Source organism: Octopus bimaculoides, chromosome 4, assembly GCF_046866305.1.
Source record: "Octopus bimaculoides isolate indiv1 chromosome 4, ASM4686630v1, whole genome shotgun sequence".
NCBI classification, from domain to species: Eukaryota; Metazoa; Mollusca; class Cephalopoda; order Octopoda; family Octopodidae; genus Octopus; species Octopus bimaculoides.
In genome coordinates this window covers 29016054-29042968 of record NC_142931.1, presented here as the reverse complement: position 1 = coordinate 29042968, position 26915 = coordinate 29016054, and the positions used below count along the sequence as shown (strand labels likewise).

The window sequence follows — 26915 nt, the reverse complement described above, 5'->3', positions numbered from 1 at the left end:
ACTTTTTTAAAATTTTTTTTAGATTTATTGCATTAAAACTTTGTTAACTCTTTTGATAGTAATTCATCTGAGACATCCTCTAATTCTTTGATGCAAAACACCAGTTTTCAAATGTTCTTACTGAATTAAAACCTTCCATTATCATTTTATGTAATAACATTCTAAGTTATGCTTCAAACACCAATGTAAAAGTTTCATCATCGTCATCATCCTCATCATCAGCTTTAACATCCACCTTCCATGCTAGCAAAGGTTGGATCGTTTTAACAGGATCTGATGGGTCCAAGGACTGTATCGTGCTCCAATGTTTGCTTTGGCATGGTTCCTATGATTTGATGCCCTTCCTAATGCCAACCTCTTTGCAAGTTTTTTTTTTCATAGTACCAACTCTACTGGAGTTGCCATGTGGCTGATAAGACTAAGATCCCTTTTGATTGAGTGGGATTGTAGTGGAGAGAAAGGCAACCTTATGCTAAAAGATGAGATATTAATGTATGAAAGAAGGAGTCAGTACAGAACAGGTTTCTTGTTGTAGATGAAGTACATGAGTTCTCACAGAGAGAGTGGAAATAATCACATTTGAGCTGGAAAAAGAGATGAAGTAGTGATGATGAAGAGTCAAGTGTGATGATGAACCCTCATGATTCAAGTTGAATGGAAATGAGATATAAGCAATGTATTTCTTCTGAAATACCGTTACAGAAGGAACATTCTCAGTATATTATTTACCACACAAAGGCACAAATATGTACATATTTACAAGGACAAGTGTCTCCTATTATAGCCCTGGATTGACCCAAAATTTGTGAGTAGATTTAATAAACAAAAACCTGAAAGAACTCCATCATTGTGTATGTGTGTTTCTGTGTTTTGACATTATGTGATAGTTGTAAATGAGTGTCATTGTGATTGATATAAGTGGTATACCTTCTTTCATATCTTTGGAAACAAGTTTGGTCATAGAATCAGGTAGGAGTTGGTGACTGGAAAGGTGTCTACCCATAAAAAAATCTACCTCAGTGAATTCCACTCGAGTCATGCAAACATGGAGAAGTGGACGTTAAAACAATTACTATGATGTGTATAAAAATATGTGCTGAAATACTTTCTATAATATACATTCCTTCATACATGCCTTCATTAGTCTGTTTAACTAAATGTAGCAAATTTACTAGAAATTATTGGAACTGAAAATGGCATCCAGCAACAAAAATACAGGCTCTGGTATATACATAATACTTTAAATGGGTAAACATTACTTATTCTTTTCAATATGGAAAAAGTGCAGTCTAAAAATACATTAGGACTAACTCACAAGTGCTTTGTCCAGGACTATGTACTATTTAATTGATGAAGGATATGCTATACTTTGTATAATTAGATACGTTTTGATCAGAATTAGCTGAGATCATGCCTGACTTAATAATGACCTGGAAAAGGTATTTAATGATGCTTCAATCATTCTTGAAGCACCATAGACCATTGAAGTAAAGTGTTATTGTTTGCAGATATTTGTAAAGGACAAATGGCATATTATTTTGATTTGCATAGTTTTCTTGAAGGTCTGATACTTATTTTCCACAACTTTGTAAATTGCAGAACATAAAATTGCCTCAACCCTTGACATAATAAACTGCTTGCAGCAAATATGAAGTGAACAATAACTTATCAATGTGACAATTCCATATGGGTCATTTCTGAGTGTGTGTGTGAGAAGAGAGAAAGAATGTGTGTGTGTGTGTGTGTGTGTGTGTGTGTGTGTATGTAGGGGGGATGCATGCTGTAGCATATTACATAAATATGTGCTCATACTTGTAAAACCATCCATGAAATTGCATATATTAAGAAACACAGTTGCTGATGAATGGATGTCCTAGACTGGATGTCCATAGGAATAGAAATAGTTCACAAAACCTTTGACACTAACTCCTCAATTTATGGTATTGCTTACTCTACCTCTGACCCCACTATTTATTACTAGACTAATCATAAATTTCTTTTATTCATTGAAAGCACGCAACAAAGAATTTTATCACTGCCAATCTAAATTATCACACTACTTTTTAGTACTCTAGCCTGTTAAAGTTCACATTTAAAGACTATAATTAGGCCATGGCTGTTTTACATATTATTCATTCAAAAATTTACAAACATTGAGTAACACTAAGCATTAGACGAAACTTACAAAATTAAAAAGAGGCTATGCTTTTTCATCAAAAGACTATAAAATAAAAGGCTATAAAAAATTTTAACTATAAAAATACTATTAAAAAACCAGGAAACATCTTTGTTTACCAGTTCAAAAATTTAAAGCACATCCTACTGCAAAGGATTCAAAGTTAAAAGTAAAAATCTGAACTCATGAAGCAACTTAAGAAATAAACATTTTAAAATATATAAATTCATTTAGATACATAACCCTATCTTTTTGAGATTAATACATTGTTTGAATATAAAATGTAAGTGAATGGAACACAAAAGATAACTTGAAATGAAAAAAAAAATGAAAGATTGTAAAAGATTAAAAAGTTTATTCCCTGCAAACTTTATTGAAGAAATATTGTGTTTAAAGATTAGAAGTTAAAATAAACAATTCAAATCTAAATTTACTAACATCTTGTTCTTAGAAATGGTATTGCATCTTCCAGATCTGCCTCCGTAAAAGCCCTACAATCTGATTTGATTATTTTAAATGAAGAACAGTCTTTCAGCATTGATTTAAATAGATGGCATTGTTGTACCAACAACCTTTGAATAAATAGTTGACTTATTCTATTCTCAGTTTCAATTAGCAGTTATACTGTTCAACATTTAAGTCATATTAAAAAAAAAAAACCTTACTGGCTTCTCTTTATTTGGACATCTGTTGGCTGTCTCACCACATTTAAGTGGTGTAACTTAAATTTTGAATGCTCCATTTTTCTGTTTCAAAAGTTTAATAATCCATTTAAAGATGGTGGTAATAAATTACAAACGATTCTTGCTGCTTCAGAAGTTTCAGATGAATTTCACAGAATTTTCTTAACTAAATATTGGTGAACAATAACCAGATTGCTATATTGCAGTTCAAATTCTACTAATCAATTTTGCTTTTATCCTTTTGATGGCTGATAAAATAAGTACCAGCAGAGAAGTAGGGTCAATGTAATTGACTTAACTTCCTTCTCCAAAATTGCTGACCTTGTGCCAAAATTTTAATCAGTTATTACCTCTGCCTAAGCAAAGTCGGAGGTATTGTTTTCAGTCGTGTTTATTTGTTTATATGTCCATGGACAAGGTATCTCAAAAACTGCCAAATGGATTTGAATGAAACTTTCAGGGATGTTTGGCCTTGTGACTGGCATAGTCTCATTAGATTTTGGAATTGATCCGGTGCTGGACAAGGATTCTGGATTATTTTTTATATTTTCTTTACTTTACATGTATATGTAAAATTTCAGTCTTCTTGTACATGCACACACATACACACATATACTCACACATTTTCAGCATTGAACATTAGCATCTCATTTCCATTGTACACGCATGCATGCAAACATACTTCTATTCTACACATACATGTACTCACACTTCAAATGCTGTTTATTGGCTTTTTCACTCCTTCCTTTGTTACTCATCTATCACCCCTTCCTTTCTCATTTATACGGCGCTCTCTTTGCCACTTTGTTTCATCTTTCTCATTGTCATTACTTTCTCTCACTCCATCTCAGTCAAGGCTATTACTCTCACTACTTCTCCTTCACTGTATTAGTATTTTATTCCTCTCCCTTTACCTCTCACTCAATATATATATATTTGGATTATTTTTATGTTTGAGAGTGGTTGGGTTCATTTTTAGTATTCGCATTTCTGAGAGCAGTCGATTTTATTTCAGATATTCTCATTTTAAAAATCATTGGTTAATTGTTGAGAGGATGTTGGTGTTGTATTGACGGAGGTTTCCGCTCTCTTGTTATTATTACTATTATTATTATTATTACTATTATTATTATTATTATTATTATTATTATCATTGATTTGACTCAGGTTTGTTCTTATTCCTGGTAGAATTTATTTGGGTAGCAAGTTACTACCTGTAACCTTAGGTATCTACAATCTTTCACTAGTTTTTCAAGTGCTTAAGAGCCTCCTGACAGTCTTTCCTGTCAATTAGAGGCAAACTTTCTGTAGAAGCACTACAGGGCATTCTATTCTTATCACTTTCAACCATTTGTATATATCTTTGCTTCCAGTTACCACTGCACCAATTATTATAGGTACAACCTTTACAATTTTTATTTTCCAAATTCTTGCAATTTCAAATTTTAATGGATTGTATTATTATCATTATTATTATCATCATTATTATCATTATTGACTATTATGGTACATCAAGAAAGTTTAGCTGTCAAATAATGATTGCCTAAATCTTTAAAAGTATTGTCACACATTCTTAATGTTGTAACAGGTACACTATCATCACATCACAAATCTTAAAGAAGAAAGATACCTGACAAGCAGCATATCCCTATTAAACTTAAGAAATTATTCCTGGTTTATTTGTATAAATGTTGGAATGTTAACAATGTTAACTACATGAATGAGAAGTAGTGAAATTTAATATTTAAAAATGAAAAACTGAAAAATTGCATGATGATTGAAATTGGACACCACTATTAAAATAGGCAACTACTTCTCTCTTCAAGTACATAATTCCAGTGATTACCGATATAGTAATATGGTAAACAAGATAATTTCTTTTATTAAGAAATCAACACTTTTTCCATTTGCTTCTAAGCTCAAATCATATCATGAGAATCCCATAACTATGTAATGTTAACCATAGAATTAACAGAAATACCAACATGATATGTATATGTTAAATTAAATTCTCTTTTCATTATATTGTGCTCTCATCAGAACTCATCTGTGATATATTACTGAAAGCTTTGTTTAATAAATATTTTCTATGTTAGAGATTGTCAAAAATGTGAGACAACATAATTTTAAATGTTCCCATAGTTTATATTTAAGATAGAAGTTATGCTTTAGTATCATTGGCAAGCATCTCACAGTTGGAAGAGAATAGCAAATATTTGATTGTGTTTTGTATCTGAGCAAGTTCTTAAAACGTTCATCAATTTGGAAAATATTTTTTCGCTTGCTTGAAATGTTTGATTTGTAGCTTCAAAAGAATATGTATGACGTCTATGAAATGAAGTTCACGAAGAAATTATAGAAGCAAAATAAAATCTTCTGCTATTGAAGTTAGAGCCAGATTTCAGTCATCTTCATTTTTATATACTTCAGCTGTGCAAGATGAAAAAGCATTCTATGTCAAGTTATATTGATAGACTATAAAACTTTTATGAACAGAAAAATTGTTTAAAACTCTTGCATTGCATTTTCTTTGCCACGTTTAATTTACTAGAAACGCTCCACTGTAATCATTTCGATGATCATTATCATAATTACTATTACATAGCAATTGTTCATACAAGCTGTGAAACAAATTTCAAATGATCTAAGTCTAAGAAATTTAAATTGGCATTGAGTGTGTGTGTGTGGGGGGGGGGTGAACATTAGATATATGTGCACACATACATACACATATACACACACACGCACAGATATATATGTAAATACAATTATACACACATACATTTATATGTACATGTATATATGTATATACAATTGTGTATGTATGTATTTATACATATACAGTTGTATATGTATGTATATATAAACGTGTGTGTTTGTGTGTGCATATGTATATATGCATGTGTTACATATATATCTATTTATGGACACATACATCTCTTCTATTTTTAATTGCACTATATTTATTGAACCACTTAGTTAAACTTTTTGACATCACACTAGTTTATACTAATAAACAACCACAGAAACATATATACACTGGACTTATACAGTTTTTGTCTTACTAAATTCAACTCACAATGCTACACAAGAAGACACATACCAAAAGTGCTGTATAATTGAATCAAACCTAGGACTTTGTAATTGCAACAAAACACTCAGTTATGTGCACAACTATTCTTTTACTTGTTTCAGTCATTTGACTGCGGTCATGCTGGAGCACCACCTTTAGTCTAACAAATCGATTCCAGAACTTATTCTTTGTAAGCCTTATTCTATCGATCCCTTTTGCCAAACTACTAGTTTATGGGGACATAAACACACATCAGTTGGTAAGCGATGATGGGAGGAGAAATACAGACACACAAACACACACAGTTTCCATCTACCAAATCCACTCCCAAGGCTTTGGTTGGCCCAAGGCCATAATAGAAGACACTTGCCCAAGGTGCCACACTGTGGGACAACCCATAACCATGTGGTTGGGAAGCAAGCTTCTTACCACACAGCTACTCCAGCACCTATGTTACTAAATTTCCTAAAAAGGCTCCTGTATATTATTCAGTTCATTGTTACCCTTAGTAATTTTCCAAATTATTGAATTTCAAAATTTCCACCACACATTCCTGAATTTAATACATTTTTATGAATACTAGTAAAAGCATTCTTTGTGGTACAAAATATGATACAAAATGAACAGCTAATCTAGTTTTCTAAATCTCTTTATCCCAGAGAGTACAAAAGAAGGATTAGGAAGGTGCTTGAGACCAAACTAAATGGAGGGAACATTATCAAAGCATTGAATACATGGACTATGCCAGTATGAAGATACTCTGCTATTTTCTAAAATGGACAAAGACAAAGCTCCAGGATTTAGAGAAAAGGACTAGGAAGCTGCTCACAATGTACAGTGCATGCCACCTAAAATTGACAGGCAATATGTACCAAGAAAGGAAGGCAGCAAAGGCTTATTAAACTCTGAAAACATCATTAATTAGTACTGCAATATTGGGGTTGAAAAACCATGCTGTGCGTAGTGAAGAGAGAATACTGTCTGCAACCAGAAATATCCATAAAGTCACTGAAACAGTGAGAGAATTCAAAAATAGAAAGAAGAGTGACACAATAAATGGCTGGAAAGAGAAGGAATTACATGATTAATTCATGCAACTAACTGAGAATTTTGGAAGTAAGGATTATTGTGGTTGACAGATGGAAACCTGAAATGTGAAACTGAATTGTTTATTATAGCCATTAGGAACAAGACATCGCAATAAATTTGATAAAGTTAATATTTATTAAATTCAGTGAGAGAGCAAACACAGAACCTGTGGAAAAAGAGATGAAAGTATTAACCATCTCTTATGTGAATACAGTAAACTAGCACAAAATTAGTATGAATGCAGACATGATTACATTGGTAAAAGACTGCATAACGACTTTAGCCAATTGTGTGGATTCAGAGTGATAGAAAAGTGGTATTAACATGAGCCAGGGGCTGTGATAGGGAATAATAAGTACAGAATGTTATGGAATTTCTCCATAAAGGCTGGCCTTGCTATTGCAGCAAGTAGAACAGAAATTATTGAAGAGGTAAGATCATGTGTAAAACGTAGACTTTTCAATATCACATCATAAAAGAAATTGAGAACCTAGAAAAATATCAGCACCTAGCAAAAGAGGCAAAGAGACCATAGGAAACAAGGGTGACAGTTATTCCTTCGGAGATTGGTACACCTGGCACAACACACAAAGTACTACCTAGGAGGCTAGGGGATATTCAAGTTTAGACAACCTGCAGAAAAGTACCATTCTGTAATCTACAACAATCTTAAAGTTCTTTTAGATGTGAGGAGATTTGTTGCTGCCAAACCTCAAAACACCATTCCTTCCTACTAAAGCAGTGTGCAATAGCTCTATAGAAGTAATAATAATAATAACAATAATACTAATGTTAATGATGATGATGAAATCAATAACATTGTTTTGTACATGAAATAGTTTATCATTAATTATACTCAAACCACTTAGATCATGACTAATAACCAGTCCTAAGAATATATAATATTTTGCCAAGAAACTGTTTATTCTCATGAAGTAATTAACATAACACAGTATTTTTTGTCTTGTCTGATTGTGTGCATATGTGTAAAACAGTTAAAACAATTTTTTTTAGGTTATTCATACTTCTTATTTACTTTTTATTGTTTTACTCCATTCAGAAAAATAATATATTTCTAATATATTAACTTGCAACTATTTTCAATTCTAAACGTTCTTTGATTTTTGTTTAATTTCACAAAAACATTGACACCAATGCAAATTGCTTTCATTCACTATCATCATCATCAGCAGCAGCATTAATTAACACCATACATAGCTTTCATTTTTTATTCTTTTTGGTTAGTTGTTTGGCTTTCTTCTATTTTTTTTTATTCTTTCCATTGATTACATAGGTTGTGTAGGTCCACTCTGGCAGCAACATCATACCAACCTTTTTTATGGTCCTTTGTCCTTTCATTCATGAGTTTCACCACTTCTTCCTGTGTTTTATTTGATTTTATCTTCTGCAGACTCCTCTCCCCAAGGTTTCTTGTCATTGCTTAACTCAAATATCAACCTCTATTTGCATCCCATGTCCACATAATCTCAAACTTCTCTCTTGCTCATGAAATTTGATTTCACTTATTAATTTTTCTACAGCTCACTTGTGCTCTATAATTCTTGAGCATTGACATTGCTCATCCAGTATAGCATAATCACCTCATTTCTTTCTAAGCATTTGCACATCTTCTTCCTTCAATGCCCATAATTTGTTATCATGCAGTATCACTCATACTGTGCTTCACTCAGAGAGAGGATTTTGTTTTTTGTTTTGTTTGCTAACTGTCCATTTTCCATTTTGTTCTTTACTTGAGTCTCAAGTCACAATGCTTTCAGAAGCCACTTCACCACTGCAATTTGGTCACCTAAGAAACAAGCTATTGACTACTTCTAGGAAGCATTTCAAAACACTATCTCATTTGTGCTCAAATTAGTTTCTAAGAATGAATTAAAGTATCTGATGATCTACCAATATTTAGAACTAGATTTTTATGAAACATGAAGCAAATAATGCACACACTATTGTTAAAGTATGTTCTGGATGTTTCAGGCTCACATTCTACATTTAATAACATCTTGTGATATAAGAGTAATGTTTTTGAAATATTTTTAGGATGAGGAGCAATGCAAAAGGCACTTATTAAATTGTCTAAGCTGGGGAAGTTGATGGAGAGCTTTAGAGGGCTTTTTAGTCTTCCTAAGGACAAGAGAATCTTTGTAATGCTGGTACCATGATAAAATGTATTCAGGTATACTCTATAAAGTGGTTGATATTATACATCTAGCTGTAAAAACAGTTCTTAAATTGGAACCAGCAACCAGCTGTACGTCACAACCAATCTAAGCAAACACTGACTCCAAGTAAGAACCAATTCAGGCAATGAACATCTGTCCAGTTCATGACAGCATGGAAATCCTCATCTAATTCATGTCTGGTTTGGGTTGAACAGTTTAAAAGGATCCAGTGAGCTAGAGAACTGCATTGTGCTCCATTTTCTACCTTGGCATGTACTACTGGATGCTTTTCCTAATGCCAACCACTTTACAGATGGTACTTGGTGGTTTTCTTGACACTAGTACTAGTGAAGTCATCAGGTAATTTGCAGAAGATGAATATAAGAGAGAAAATGGGCAAAGAATTGGGAAAGGTGGGTGGTTAAGTTCATCTGAGGACATAAGAAAAGTGACATATAGTTAGAGATGGATGTAGCAGTGAATGTAGTAAATGGAGCCAGAGTGGAGTGTGGTTGAAAGTAAATATCAGTATGGGGGGGGGGAGTGGCTCAAGAAGGAGGAGGTGATAAGAGGCTGTACAGGAAGTGAAGAAAGCAGTAGGTAGATTGGAAAATAGAGAGACGATATAAGAAGGGTATAATAAAGTTGGGGAATCAGGGCAGTTGAAAAAGAGATATGTCCCATGACAGAGATGGATTAGTGAAGGGAGGTCATCAATGACATATGACAAGGCAATGAGAGTGAGAGCAGATAAAAAAGGATGTTAAAGATAAGGTAATGGCAGTCATAAGATGTACCTCAGAGGAGAGAGATAGATAACAGGAGGCACAGAAAGGGGTGATTAATGGAAAATAAAATAGAAAGGGATGATGTTGAGAATGAGTGAGGTATTTTGAGAGGAAGAGGTTCTGGGAGGAGTGGGAGGTAACTGTTAACACAAAGGGGAGTGAAATATGTGCATCGTATGATATGATTATAATCACAGAATCATGCCATAGAAGAGTGGTGGAATAGGTGTTAGGAAGATGAGAGGTGGAGAAGGCCTGATGAGGATAGATGAGAAGCTAAACAAGGCCCAGTAAGTGTTTAGACATAAACATCATGCTTTCAAGACCTTACATTTGTTGAGGCAGCTGGGTCTTTTTGAACACAGCTTTCTTTTTTGTTTTCAGCCACATCATTCCACATTTTGGGGGATGAATAGGGTAGAATTCATACTTATAGTGCAGATGTCTTAACATAACTTGTACATTAGTAATGATAATTAACATAGGAAACGTTTATAACAAATTATTTTGCATTTTTTTAAAATGTGTTGAAGTCCTTACAAGAGAAAGTCACTATAATTTCCTGATATCATCAGCCATCATCAACATTTAACATCCATTTTCAATGGTAGCATGGGTTGAATGGCAAGGTCAGGGGCTGCACCAGGTTCCATAGTCTGTTTTGGTTTGTTTTCAACAGATAACTTTCTAATGCCAACCACTTTATAGGGTGTACTGGGTGCTTTTTACATGGCACCAGCACCCACACCAATGCTTTTTACAAGGTACTTTGGTTTGGGAGCTCAACTGTGTTGTGGTGGGTGGGTCTTCTTGGCTATGATAATATTCATAATGGAATGGAACTCAAATAGTAATGATTAACATATCATAAAACCTGATGCTTTGTAACATAAGTGTTTGTGTCTATGTACTTGTGTTTATATGCTGGAATACATGTATATCTTTGTTTCTCCATTAGTGTGTATTAGTATATGTGAATTTGCATGTAAAAAGTCAGGTTTTAAATTTATTTTAGATATAATTATCAAATGAAATCTATTTTTAGTAAAATAGTAATTAAAATCTATCACTAACAGTTACAAAAAAAAAATTGTAATTTCATATAAACTCTCCCTTACACCTGAACACCCACAAACTTAAAGTACGCAATTATGATTGCAGAATAATATATTGATGAAGAGGTTTGTGTAATTAATAATATATATGAAAATAATATTCTGTCTTTTCAACCATTTAATGCAAATCATATCTGTTTGTGGCAGATGGCAAAAGTGATGAGATCTATATTGTTTTTTTTCTTCTTTCAGAGCAATTTTCAAGAAAACAATAACCTATCATTTCTTTATATGAGAATGGAGGTTTACTAGCTCTGTATTAAGCACATAATATCGGAAACAATAACAATAGTAATAATACTAATAATTATAATTATTATTATTATTATTATTATTATTATTATTATAGCAGTGTTAATAATATTACCATCTGACTTGAACATTTTTTCTTTGTGTTAAAATATTAGCTGAATTTCTAATGTCCTCTGTGTATATCAATCCAATATTATTTCATTTGTACTCTTTTTGATATTTTATGCAATTTGATTTTTTTCGTTTTTTTTTCTCATGGTGGATGGATGTTAGAATCAGTTGAGTATTAAACAAAACAGACAGTTGTATTTAGTTGCATTCTGAATTCAAACCCCACTTAAGTTCATTGTTCATTTCATCCTAAGATCAAGAAACATGTAACAATTATTGTAATGAATACTAAATGAAGGTACTAAGATGTACCCTTGAAGGTACAACATAGTGTTATCTCAATGACTAAAGGCAGCAGAAAATAGAAAACCCAAAAGTTGCTGGGGAAAAATAAAGAACAAATACAGTGCATCTTAATTTGCAACTCATTGTTGGATGACACTAGTTTAAATCCACAAACCTCATGATATCATATTCTGAAATAACCATATATATTATATTCATGAATATGGAAATGTTTATATAACAGATGGTAAATGTTCCACTGCAAGCTTGTATGATGTACTTTCAGTATTTTGTAGTCCAATCATAATGCTTGTACATTCTCCTTCCCATTCTTTCTTTCTCTCTCACTTTCTGTATGCGTGTGTGTGTGTGTGTTTGTGTGTGTGTGTGTGTGTGTGCATGATGTGTAAATGGGACAATACTGAACATCTTCACACTCTCTCTCTCGTACACTCACACACATTGCAGAGTAGTTTGTCCTCCAAGTTCTTGCTTATGTGTGTTCATTCAGGCAACAAAGATGCACACACACACACACACACACACACACACACACACACACACACACACACGCACACACACACACACACACACACACACACACACACACACACACACACACACACACACACACACACGTGTCAAAAATAGTAGAGTTAAATGAAATAACTACAATAACATACTAGTGATCTGCCAATAGAGATTTCAGTCAACACAGTACTGTAGCATGCAATTGTTGCAAATGAACTTCACCTTCAGACATCATTCATTTTCAATCTTCTTCGACAACATGGGAAAATATTAGTTTGACTGAAACCAGCAAGTTTCAGTGACAGGAAAGGTATCTAACTGTAGAAAATCTGCCCCAGTGGATTCTGTGTGGAAAAATGGGCTTTAAAATAAAGAAGAAAACTTACACCTGTAGGCTTTGTAACACCTGTAGGCTTTGAATGCCATGACTGCTGTAAACACTATAGCTGTGTTGACCATTGTATATTCTTTTATTTGTTTCAGTCATTGGCATGCGGCCATGTTGGAGCCGAGCCTTCAAAGATTTTAATCAGACAAATCGACCCTAGAACTTATTTTTTAAGCCTAGCACTTATTCTTTTGCCAAACTGCTAAGTTAAGAGGATATAAATACGCCAACACCAGTTGTCAAGCAGTGATGGAGGGACAAATACACATGGACACACACACAGATATATATATATATATGTATATACGACGAGCTTCTTTCAGTTTCCATTTACCTAGTCCACTCATAAGGCTTTGGTCAGCCTGAGGCTATAGTAGAAGACACTTACCCAAGGTGCCACACAGTGGGATTGAACCTGGAGCCATGTGTCTGAGAAGCAAGCTTCTTATCACACAGCCACACTTGTGCCTATTATATATATAAATGTATACATATATACATATATATAAAGCTCCTGTCAGTTAGTGGTTGGCAATATATCTGTGGCCATATGCAAACCTGAGCAAGATATATTGTAGATGATAAAGAATTTCTCCTCCCCATGCTGCTAATGTTATTCCAAGGGTAAGTCAAGGTCAATAAAGCTTGCTACTAGTGTTGTTGCTGGTATTGCAATCAGAATGCAAAGAACCAGAACAGTGACCACTAAAAATTCCGTTTGACACTGTACCTGTTCCACTAATCACCACTGGGATTGATATGGTCTTATCAATATTGAAAAGATGACAGGCTAGGATGACTTCTACGGGATTTGAACTCAGCATGATGTGAGTCAGAAAAAACATTCTAACAATTCTGCAAAACCAACACACACACATGCACATGCAAACAATCATACCATAATAATAAGTAAATTGATCTTCTGTTGGCAATGATTATACATGTATAACAATCAATAAAACAATCTAGTAACTGATATATAATGTAAGTGCCTAACTAGTAGACAGGCAGTTGTCTTAGTAAATTTTAACCATAATCATCATGACTTAGTGTATGGTAAGTTTAGCTGTTTGATTTACAGTTTACAAATTTCTACACAATCCTGACACACCCAACTTTACTCAAGGGTGAGTTGCCCTGCTTCTATCATTGTAAATACTTGCCAAAGGTGCTGCACAGTTTTGTAAAACTCAGGGTCTTATATTTCTATAGCAAACATCTTAACAATTTGGACTTACTTGGTCTTTTCTATGTGCATCCCAGCAGCATATTCATACACAAACATACATTCATATGTATGAACAAAACCTTGAAATACTAGAAAACTAGAATCTTCAAGCAGTAGATTTGTTGAATTTGATTGAAATGAGGAAACTTGGTGTAGTGACAGGCTGAAGTCTCAGTATTGAACGCTTTGACTACTTTTTGTTATTTTATCCACACCTCAGAAAGTCTGTGTGATGATGTATTTCTCAGCCAGGCATATCAGGCATCTTTATTTATGTGATAGCAAAAGCAGTAGCTATTTGTATATCTGACAGTTGATTTGTTTTTCTTTTTGTCTTTCTACTACATCTTGCCAATATATTGTTTCATCTTGTTTCTCCTTGTGCACACTTGAATTCTTTGGCCACAATTTCTTGCTTTCATTTGTTTCAGATGATAGTGTGTTTTGTAACCTTACATTTCTGTTAGCAAAGGATCTCACGAAATTGAAACCAAACATTTGTTTTCATCTCTCTCTTGCGCATTTCTAGTACACTGAATAATAAAGCAAGAGGAAAAAAAGAAACACTGAACTGTAAACACCTCCCTTCCACCTTGCACTGCTTTGTTTCAAGCAAGAAAAATTTTAACACCTACTCCTTACAACTACAGAATTAGTTTTGTGCACTATCTCTCCATCACAAATTGTGACTGGACATTAGAATTCTACAAACTAGATTGCATGAGGTTGTGAGTAAGTTTTCTGCTCAGTTTGTGGCATGTATGGCTAAACACCATATTTCCATGCACTGGTAATGATCCAACGATAAAAGTATTATAATATTCCTTTTTCTTTCTCATATATATTTTTATGTAATTTATCTTTTGTTAATCTGACTTATTTAGTTCTGCAATCAACATAGAAAGAATATTGTAAGTTAATATTGTTTCCGTTGTCAAGTAATTTCTTTTGTAGGGGGGAGAAAATCGAAGTATGAAGCATTGCCCGTAGCCTTTTCAGAGTCTCTAAGATTGTAAGATTGATGCAGTTTACATTTTGTGCAAGAAATATGTGCAAGGAAGGAATTCTTAATGAACAACATTCAGTAAAAGTGGTTATGATAGAGCCAAGGTGTGGGACACAATATAATGTGGAGTGAGTAATGAGATCCGGAGAGATGAAAATGTTCAGAGTTCTGTGTAGAGGTGACTCAAGACCAACCAACCAAGGTTATTGTAATAGCAATATAAAGGCAGAGAGATGATGTAGAAGGCCTCTGGGCAAGATGTTTAAGTGTGTTGGTGAATAGCTTTGTGCTGTTTCAAAATGTGCATCAATCTGCTACCTCTAAACATCATCCGCTGGCAACTTGATCATCTCTTGTCCATGATCAAGATCTCTGAACATTTCTCCCCCATTAACAACTTCTAACCTTCTACAAAGTTCAAGCAAGACTCACAGTGGAGTATTGTTCCAATATTTGGAATCGTACTGCTGCTACATGCACACACATCCTAGACTGTGTCCAGAGAAAAGATATTTGATAGATTTGTATGAATTCACTTAGCATTACACTCTACAGATGTGCTAAGCACTTTAAACCCATTTACATATCCCCCTCTCATCAATTTTGTGTCCTACATTAAGCCCTCTTTCTAGTTTTCTCTCACTGCACATGTCTACCAACAGTTATTGATATACAGAGTTTAGGTAAAATATAAACAGCATCAGTTCCATTGGTCTTGAAGAGTTGTGAAGGAAATAGGCTCTGCTTCTGCTTCTTCCTCTAGACCGAGCATTTAAAATAAATAGATGGACAGAAAGAAAATAAAAAAAGTGGGATAATGCAACCTGCATATGTGTTCAATACAATGATTTTGGAAACAACCGAACTGCATCAGTAGCATTGTGAAATTTGTTCACAATGAATATTTCAACTTTAAAGAATTAGAATCAGTCATCAATTTTTGTTCTAATCAAAGAAGTGAATTTATTATAGTTTTTTCTTGGATTTGTTTTATTACATTCACAATGAAACTCACCTTTGCTTTTAAAAAAACCATAGCAAACCAAAACAAAACATAGTTTGTGTGCATTTATTAGGTTCAAATTATTAGATTTTTTATTTTATTATATTCACAGTAATATTCACCTTTGCTTTAAAAACTATGGCCACAACATAATTTGAGCTTATTTTCATCCTTATTGTTGTGAATGTTTTTGAACAATGTAATTATTTTTTGTTAGTATATTATCTGTAGGAAGCTTTTTTTATTTATCAGAAGTGCATAATTAATACTGGCATAGAGAATTTAGTGAATAAGTAGTCACATTTAGTTCTATTAGCAAAAAGACTTAATGGGCTGTTACTCAACCTGTAAAAAAAAAACCAAGTCCCTCTCAAATCATGCACTAACACCTTAAAAATAGAAGGATACATTAGATAGTGTAGTCCTGGATACATTATGTCCAAAAAAATAAATAAATAAAACACAAAGAACAGCCAGAGTTGGAATGCTAATGATCATTGGCCTGCTAGATAATGGTTGACCTAGAGCACTTAACAACAGAAACAATACTAATGCATTTTACTCTTTGTGCAAAAGAGTGACTGTATGTAGTGAGATAGGTAGTGAGTTAAAAAAAAGTGCTCAGTACTATAAAGTTAATGTAAACATGGGAAAAGTAGTGCGGCCAGATCTGTAGGTATTGCTCTTCACAGATAAAAATAACAATATTCTGTGTGGTGATATGCTGTATGTACAGCTTTGTCTATGTAAAACTAGAATGGCAAGATTAACACAAAAATGATGGTAGTGGTGGTTATGATTACTATTCAAATTTGATTTAGTCAATGTGTTGACTTTTGCATGGATTAAAGAGAAAATTTTGGAAATTGTTCAACATTTAACCTTCTTATCTTTGTAAAATGAAATTTCTTGAGCACTATGAATGGTGATGTAAAAGATAAGTGTTTCATTAAAGTATCCAAGCCATCTTTATATTCAGTTGCAGGTGCAGCCAAGTACCTTTTCTTAATCTTATGCCCAATAATAAAGCAGGATTAACTAAATGTCAGTAAATACATTTTGCTTCTACACCAAACTGCAGTATATTGACCACTTTAGAATCTCTTTCTTAATCTTACTTTTGACCTCATGATTTCATAAGCAGCAAACAAACATTTTCAATATCTGTCAAAATGAAGTTTTTATGTTAGCACCACTACTTAACTTAAGATCAGTCTCACTGAATTATATTGGACACCAAATTGAAAATACTAGCAAAGAATGAATCTAGTGCTGATTGACTATTTTACCAAACTGTTTACTTGCAAAATTTGCTAATGAAAGTTTATTTTATATAACTAAGTGAAACAAAAATATTTATTTATTTATTTATTTTTCATCTTATCAATTAGCAGAACTTCAGTGAAATATTCAAATTTCTTTTTCTTTATAAAGCCTTCATTTCAATAAGGCTACACTGGAATTGAACAGTGTTGTTATTTATTCTTTATTTCTTAAATATGTTAGACAACCCAAGGACACTGTAAAAAATTCACTAATATTTATTTTTACCTTTATGTTGATATACCATCTGTTCTTCCATGTAGAGCAGCACTTTGCCCTCTGCAGAAATGGTAAAACTTCATCAGTCATTTGTTCCTTAAACTCTCTGTGTTAGGGCCAAAAGAAAGGAGCAATCCTTACACAATGCATTTTTACATACTCATAAATACTCTCACACAATGACACCTGTACATAAGCACACACACATACACACATTTCATTTATCACTTTCTAAAGATAAAATTGGATTGGGTTTAGCTGAGATATCTTTGTTATAGATCAGAGTATTTTCCAGACATAGTAGACATCTGAGACACAATTTTAACATCTTCATTTTACTCTTAAATACTAATAATTTGAAGGAAATTCCTCAAAAGAAAGTAAAACGTGCATCCGTTTAAAACTGAAGTAGTTTTATTTCTAAGTGCTGGTAATGTTACTGTGTAAGTTGCAGTAACATGTTTGTTACAGAAATTCTAAATTGGTTTACTCATGACTACAACTATATCTTCTTCCTCTAACTTTCTTATTATATTGGCATCATAAAGTGTATAAGGTTGCATATAAAGTTTAGTCAATATTGTTTCACTTTATAAATTTATGGGCATTATCAACCCAAGGGATTACATTCAGTTTGGTGAAAGATATTTCTGTGTATGTTTGGTTACTCTTTCACTGGGAATTTTGAAAAATCACAAATTAAGTAAAAGCTGATAATGAAATTTTTACACTTATAAAATAATTTACCATTGTTATTTTTCTTTCTGCTGTTGTTTTCATTATAACAAATGAAACAATATTTTTCATTGCTATAAACCAGGGAAACAATTCAGATTATAGTTTATATGTCCAAACATTTGGTAATGTATGTTAATCTATACTGATTTTTCTTTCTGTATTTTCCAGAGATTTATTTATTCTATACACAGTTATACTACTCTATCCTTTTCTTCATCATTACCATTTGTAGAATCAGCTAGTTATTTTATTAGAATTATAACTAGATATCACTTTCTGGACTGGGTTGTGTAGTTATAAAAATTGTTGTGTTACTAGTTCTTTATTAAAACTATGCTGGAATAACAGCATCTAGTATAGAATTATTTATCATTTAGCTTACTTTTTTTTAATCCTTTCTTGAGAGTATTTTCATCTTTAAGGAGTACTTTATTCTGTAGATGGTCTACCATATGATTACGAACTTTCTTCGACATTAAAGACTCTTCAAGAAACCTAAATATTTTCAGTTTCACATTCCCCAGAATAGTGACTTCTATAGCTATGTCTTTCTACTTAAAACTCTGTTTATCATTCTTATTGTTATCTTATGACATTCCATATGCATTGCTCTACAAGCTCTGCTACGTTTTTCTTTCTTCATCTTATAGTTATGGACTAAAAACAATAATGTGATAAAAGGTTTTTAATGTTATTCTTTAGCCCAGGTCAGTTTTGTCTGATAGGCTTATGATCAAAAATATTTCAACCCTGACTACCCCATCTTTCATCCGGGGCTAAAACCACATTATCTAATGCATCCTTCCACTTTTCTTTGTAGGGTATGTTTAAAAGAGATTTCACCTCTATTTTGAGTGGGTTAAGTGATAACTTGAATTAGATCCTATTGCCAATACAATACGAGTCCTGTTCATATGTATTTGTGCTGTAAAATTAGGCCCTGGGCTTAGGCCACATGAGATTTTTCTCATTTATTTAGAAGTAATACTCTCTATTTCACTGATTCTAAGGATTGAATCCTGTTGCCTTTTTGTTCTTTCTTAACATTTTTAAGAGTATAAATATACATCAATGTCATTGCTGATTTTTACTGATTATGAGGATTTTTAGTGTCACGTGCTTATGTGACGTTATAATGCTTGGACGAATTAACCTACATTACTCAAACCAAATATTATGTTCACAACTACTTTTCTGATTTTTTTTTTGTCTCCAATTGCAGTTTATTACTGACATTATTTTGTTATCGGCAGGAAGGTAGTATTTAAAGTCACATCTAATAATAGTCTTTTCACTAATTCTTGTAATTCCATTTTTGATTTAGTTGCTTTTAATATTTCATTGTAAATATTTTATCAACATTAAAGGTTGACTGATGTTAAAATTTGCTTTCTCTGATTGTTCTAATTGCATTTGGGTTGGTCCTGTTTCTCTCATGTAATTCCCATATCTTACTCCAATAGATGTGCCTGGATGTATACACACACACACACACACACACACACACACACACACACACACACACACACACACACACACACACACACACACAATGTTTGTTAAGGATTTTCCTGAACATGAAAAATATATTCCTAAATCTTGCACATGGATGTAAAGCTACATATTCTAATATGTCATTATATATATATGTGTAAGACTGATTTTATTTGTTGCTACTTGTTGACAAAAGGCAGCTAATTAGCAGAGCCAATAGAGTATTGAATAGAAATGCCTTGCAGTGTTTGTTTCAGCTGTCATTGCTCTGAGTTGAAATCCTGCTGAGATGCAACTTTGCCTCTTACCAATTCAGGGTGAAGGACTGTTGGAGATGTTAGAATATCAATCAAAATGTCTTGCAGTATCTATTCCAGCTCTTTGCATTCTTACAGCAACACCTGCAACAACACTGGTGTCAAAATATCAGCTGATTTGGGTAGATATAGTTAAGCACAAGACTTTCTGATACAGTCTTTCTATTGGATAAAAGTCAGTGACATGGAAAAAGGATACTTGCATTCATAGGTGGTAACTTTTAGTCTTCCTCAAAATGCCTTATCAAGGCCAGCACACACATGTACAGAATTATAGTTGATATTGAATGATTGAGACCTTCTTGTCTACATGTGTGAGGGTTAGTGACAAGTGGACAAATGCGTGTGTAAAGTAGGATCATGTCTAGAATTGGTTGCCAAGACAAGGTTGTCAACATGAATTATATAAGAATTTTAAAAAGACTACATGTACATTGCTCTGATTTGAGATGAAGTAGCAATTAATGTTTAGCACACAGTCTTTGTTAAAAGAAATTTGTGCAAGTTGTAACGGATTTTTATTCAGAACCAGTGTCGCCTTACTGGCACTTGTGCCAGTGGCATGTGAAAAAATATTCAACCCAGTGCTGCTGGACTGGCTCCAGTACCGCCTGACTGGCCCTCGTGTCAATGTCACATAAACGCACCCACTACACACTCAGAGTGGTTGGCGTTAGGAAGAGCATCCAGCTGTAGAAGCTCTGCCAAATCAGATTGGAGCCTGGTGTAGCCATCTGGTTCACCAGTCCTCAGTCAAATCGTCCAACCCATGCTAGCATGGAAAGCGGACGTTAAACAATGATGATGATTAATGATCTCCCTTGGCTTTGACAATTTCTTCTTAACACTGATAGTTTCTCTTTTCATTATGTGTTATTTTAATTCTTTTTTTTTTTATCATTACATTATATTAGTACTCCCTTCCTTGAGTTTTACATGCACAACACATCTCTGGGAAATTTTTCCATCTCATTATCACTTATGTGAAGACCAACAATGTTTCTTTTTCTAAATAAGATGTAAGATCACCAATGAACTAGGGGAGTCCATGCTGATGGTTGGTTATGGAAGTAAACAATTTGAAGCTTGTGCATGTGTGTATTATTAATGTATAGTTTCCACTCCAGTAGATGTGTTTGGTGTGAAAGTTATTGACTAATAGGCAATAGGTTCAGATGAGTTACCTTTCTTAGAAAATATGACCTGTTCTTCTATAAAGGATAAAGTGGAACAGAATAAATAGAAAAGATAAAAGAATTATAGTTGCAATATAATATTCAATGAAACTTTTTTTCTTTTCTTTCTTTTTAATTATATTTTAGACAAGAAAGAATTTGAAACAGACAAATTAAACACACTTTTCACATTTTCTGTTTATTCTACTTACAGATTTAACTTTTTTTTTTCCCTGTTGAAATGTTATATTAATTTTGTTTTATCTTTAAAATTTGATCTATTGCTGTGTCATATTTTTGAAACATATCTCTTTCCATATTTTTTCCCTGAGTTTAATTTTATATTATATAGATATTTCATAGTAGATGAAGAAGTGATAGGGGAATGTCCATATGATTTGATATAGACTCACAAACTGGCTTACAACAACCAAGAGAATTTACTTTTGCCAGAAATTGCTGGAAGATTATAACTTTTCTTCTGATCTATATTAACAGAATATAGTAGGGATATTTAAGCACAAATATATAAAATAGGTTGGAAAGCATATGTAATTGAAACATTTATGGTAATCTTTTTAATTAATATGTATTCCTGTTTCTAGAAAATTGGTTTTGTGTCCTAGTGATGAGACCTATAATGTTTTTGTTTCTCTCCAAAGGACAATTTAGACACTTCTATTTCAGAGTATAGTATGAATTACTGTGAAATATTTATTACTGGTCCCATCACTAGAAGGTGGTAAGGGTTCACTCCCCTACTCGCAATATGTCAGATGCAAGTGTGCATCATTAACCAGTTAGAGGAAATGTCTTCTTAGGGTTAAAAAATCGCAATAATATCCATTCAAACAGAACAGCCATGTTGAATTGGCAACAAACATGACTTGAAATAATTTCTTGAAATTCTACTATTTTATTAACTTCAAAAATTTTCCCTTAAAATTCTGTCTAAACTTATGAAATTGATTTTGGTTGGCAGAAGCTGAAAGAAGCCTGTCATATATATGTGTGTACGTAAGTGTGAGTAGTATTCTGTCTTGACGTCACATGACTTTTGTAAATGAATGTCATTATGACCAGCATCATGCAAAAACATATTTGACCGTGGGAGAATATTATACTCTTTGGAAACAGATAAGGTTTGGCAACTGGAATGGCATACAGCTGTAGAAAATTGTACTTCAATAAACTCCATTCAACCCATGCAATCATGGAAGAGTGGACATTAAATCAATGATGCTGATACACATTTCTTCATTCAATTCCTATTCAATACTCCCAGCCCCATCATTTTCTAGTTATTTAAAGACATATCAAGTTGGATTGTGGATAATAGCGTAGTTTCCATATGTTTAATAGTCCTGTCTAACATGCATTTCTGCTTTTATCTAATTTGTAATAGTTTTACTATATTTCATACTGTAACTGGTGTAATTGAATCTGTAAGAATGTGAGAATTGTATACTTTTAAAAAATAGTTTTTTGTTTCACATACATGTGCATGCACACACACACACACACACACACAAATATATTCATATATATATATATATATACACACATATATATTCTTTTTTTCATTTCCCTCTTAATCCTTGATTTAATTCTATAACTCAATGATAGTATGTAAGACATCCTCTTCAAACAAACAGTATTTCTCTTTGAAGCTAATTGAATTTTGTCTTTAAGTACAGATTTATTCCTTTTCATTGTCAATGTAGCATATTTCTTTTAACAGCAAATTCTCTCCCTAAATCTTCAGTTCAGACATTCATAATTAAAGAGATGTATTTGTTTGTTTTTCACCTTTAGAAAAGATCTTAAGCACATTCATAAGCAACAATTATATGAGCTTAGAGCTCTCTATTCCATCATAGAGCTCTCTATAATGGAAATAAGGCAATAATGCAAAGAAGGAGAGGAAATTATTATTATTAACTGTTAAAGTCCTGCACTATAGATATCCTCATCTATTGCCAAATCCTGAAGTACTTGAAACCACAGTTCAAATAGTGTTGTTGTTTTGATGTCAAAAGCTGGTGATATCATTTATTAGTGATTTATTCATCATTATTTATTTATGATTTAATTAGGAAATCGATTCCCAAGAATCGATATCTTATAAATATATGCGAGAAAAAAAACAACTTATGTGCAGTCAACTATATTTTATCTACCTTGGTTAGTGAAAGACCATGACAACAAGTAATAATCAAAAACAACAGAGAAAAACTATATTCACAATGTATATCAATGATCATTATATAGCATCGGCAAATTTCATCCAAATTTGTGCAATAGTTATATTCTTATGATTTTTATGCTGGACTGCTGCATTTTGTCAAAATCTCTATTTTCTAACAGACTTAATACATTAATAGAGAGAGCACAACAGGGACTTCCTTGCTGTGCCACTATGTGATGGCTCAAGAGGGTTGGGGTCAGTTCTTTGTAGGCACTACTGGTTTTGTATATGGTATGGAGGACCACACCTTGTACAGTTCATTTTGGCTCTATTTCTTCAGCTGGATGTCTTTGCAATTACCAGCCACTTTAAAGAATGTATTGGGTGCGTCTCATCATGGCACCAGCATTTGGGAGGTTATCTTGTCCTCATCAATACAAGATTAAACAGTCCTTGCAAACAAATGAGCATTCTCTACTCATTTACTGCTCTCTCTTCATTTACCTTTCTCTGCTCATTCGCCTTTCTCCAAAGTGGTAAGGTATGATTTGAGGGAGATTAATTGCTATTCCTAGCAGGTTGTGTGACAGTTTAGTGGCTTCTTTATTAGACTAATTATGTGAAATTGTAGGGCTTAGTACAGTGTTTGTTTTGGTTCATGATCTACAATATAGTCAGTACAACTAGTATTATTTAGCTTTTATTTCTAACTAGGCAAACAACCATATAGAGGTACCGTCATCAGCTCATTGGTAGTGTTTTTGATTGTCTGTGAATTTTCTGCTACTTATGCAAGTATTTGATTTGGTAAAAAAGGAACTCATATTTATTTTCTTTCTTACTCATTGCATAACATGCTGTATACTTTGTCTCCATATATGCTCTGAATTTGATTGACCTTCTTTTCTTAAGCATATTCTTTGCTCAGAACTTGGTTTATTTTGAGGTTTACTAGATTATTTCATTATTTGTTTTGAATACTTGGTTCTGTTGGAAAGGGAAAGATGATTATATTTCTAAAGCAACTTGCACAGAATCTCTTTGGCAGGATTAATTTGTTGTTTCCACAATCTCTTCTCTTCTCTATTTGTTGTATATTCTTAATACAATTTTTTCTTTTCATATTCTGTTTGAATGAATCAAAGAACATCTTTTTTCACCTTGTTTAACTTGTAAAGTATTACTGTACACTATTTTGCCAGATTGTTTTATTAGGGTAAACACAATTTTGCCCAGTACTGCCATATTCACGTTCAGAGTTACCTTAACAAATACGAATGTTGATTACTGATGTCATAATAACAATAATAATTCTTTCTACTATAGGCACAAGGCCTGAAATTTGGTGGGAGGGGATTAGTCGATTATGTCAACCCCATTGCGTAAGCGGTACTTAATTTATCAACCCCAAAAAGATGAAAGGCAAAGTTGACCTCGGCGGAATTTGAACTCAGAATGTAGTGATGCTAAGAATTCCATCCAGTGTGCAAGCAATTATAATAATAATAATAATGCACTTATTGTATATAGTACTCAGGCGCACTAAAACTCATCAGAAAAAAAGTAACCAAAACTGCATGTACAGTACATAAAATATACACAGGGAGTGAACAGTGAAAAAAAGGCCTGAAAAAAAAATAAAGAAGAAGAAACGGTGGGTGGGGAGCATCAGGTGTACTGTTGGCAAATTTCAAGAAGTATGAAAGCTTTGAAGAATGTAATGTCTTGACAGTTAACAACTGATGCAGGTAGTTTATTCCATGCTTCAGAAATTCTGCACATGAAAAAATGCTTCTGAAAGTCATGGGTTCTGTGTTGTTTTTTTTTGATTTTGTAAGCATGTGCATGAGTGTTATCGTTACTCATTAACTCTAAGTCAGCTCTAATTTAGCAAACTTATGAACACAGTTGTTTTATTTTCCAGAAAGTATCTAATGTAACATCATTTACCATTTAAAATGCTGATGTATGATTTATGGAAGATTTAGTTGCTATTTCTTGTAGGTTAAGTGAAAACTAGTAAATAGGCTCCCTTGTTGATTCAGATTGTTAATGTTGTTTAAAAGAAACGGTGTATTATTTGATAAAATATCTAAGAGTATTTATTTTCTATTTTCTGTATGTTGTGTTCAAACACTGTTGGACTTGATTTCCCCATTTCATTTTTCTGGATATGATGAATTGTGTCCAATACAATAACCAACAATGTGACTATTTTTTCCTTCAATTTTTATTTCCTGCATATGTGAGAAATTATTATTATTATATGTTAGTACTAATATTATCTTTATTCTTGTTCTTTTTGTGTTAGGTTATATGGACAAATCAAAGACATACACTGTTGACGATGCGAGATCGTCGAATTACTGATGATGTTCGTATAATGGTGGTTCGTGATCATCCTGGTGAGTGGAACTTACATATAAGGGATGTGGAACCATCTGATCAAGGTCAATTCAACTGTCAAATTAATACAGTTCCTGTAAAAATTAACAAGGTGAATCTATTTGTATTAGGTGAGTATTATGAAAATGATATCTTTTCTATATAATTCAGAAGTTTTACAAGTGTATTTATACATAATCAAAGGTTAAAAAATGAATGATTATGTGGAAAGTTTATGAGGACAAAAAAAAAAAAAAGATAGAGGAAAGCATCCTCAGTTATTTTCACTAAATAATATTGACATATGATTTAAGTGTTTTTACTTATTTTATTTATTGCATGATCTATCTCTTTGAGCCTTTTTTAAAAAATTTGATGGTTCTTCCTAATCTTAATTTCAGTTTTTCTTAATCTATACAGAGGAATAAATTTGTTTGCCATGTAGTAAAATGCAGGGAAGTGAGATCTCATTCTCCACAAATACACCATAATACCTAGAATTATTCACATATACTTCACACTTTTCACACATGGATGAGCTGAAGGATTAGCAATTCTGGACATGACCATAAATTTTTTAAAGTTTCTTACAGTTTTAATTTGATTACATTGACGTGAACAGATTTAATATAAGTTGATAAAATTTTCTTGTATGAGTAAATTTTATATTACTGTTGTTAACTCTCTACTGGCTGAAATCAAAAAATTTTCACTTAATTTTTTAAACAATTTCTTTAAGATGAAAATTATATTCCATTTGAAGAGAAACTATTATTAACTTTGTATCAGGAAAAGAAATACTATATTGAAATGCTCAAGAATATTTATGATTTTATCTGAATTTTTTAACATATTTTAATGTGTTTTGATATTTAGTTCTCTTGTTCCCTTTGGATATCTGTCAGTTTTACCTTTCTTTTAAAGAATGTATTTGGCTAATTTTATTATGAATATACAACTATAAAAATTAAAGAATTTGGTTGCTTTTCATGGTAATTTCTAATTTCATTGCTTCAAACATCTCTCTAAATATAAAATTAAGGAAAAGAAGATACCTTAAAGCTGGACCATGAGGCTCTGAGTAGAATTTTGTTAATAAAGTTTCTCATCAACAATTCTCTTGAAACCCTTCCAATGATAATACAGAATAAATTATAGTCAGATTGCAAAC

At 32.7% G+C, this 26915-nt stretch overlaps 1 protein-coding gene across 7 annotated transcripts in view; it reads left to right on the top strand.

Moving 5' to 3' along the window:
- LOC106882996 (opioid-binding protein/cell adhesion molecule) overlaps positions 1–26915 on the top strand; it is a 794708-nt gene that overhangs the window by 567603 nt on the left and 200190 nt on the right. For all 7 annotated transcript variants that reach the window (XM_089350587.1, XM_089350588.1, XM_089350586.1 and 4 more), the window contains one exon: positions 25671–25875. In XM_089350587.1, coding sequence (XP_089206713.1) covers positions 25671–25875 — 205 coding nt within the window. The remainder of the gene's footprint in view (positions 1–25670; positions 25876–26915) is intronic.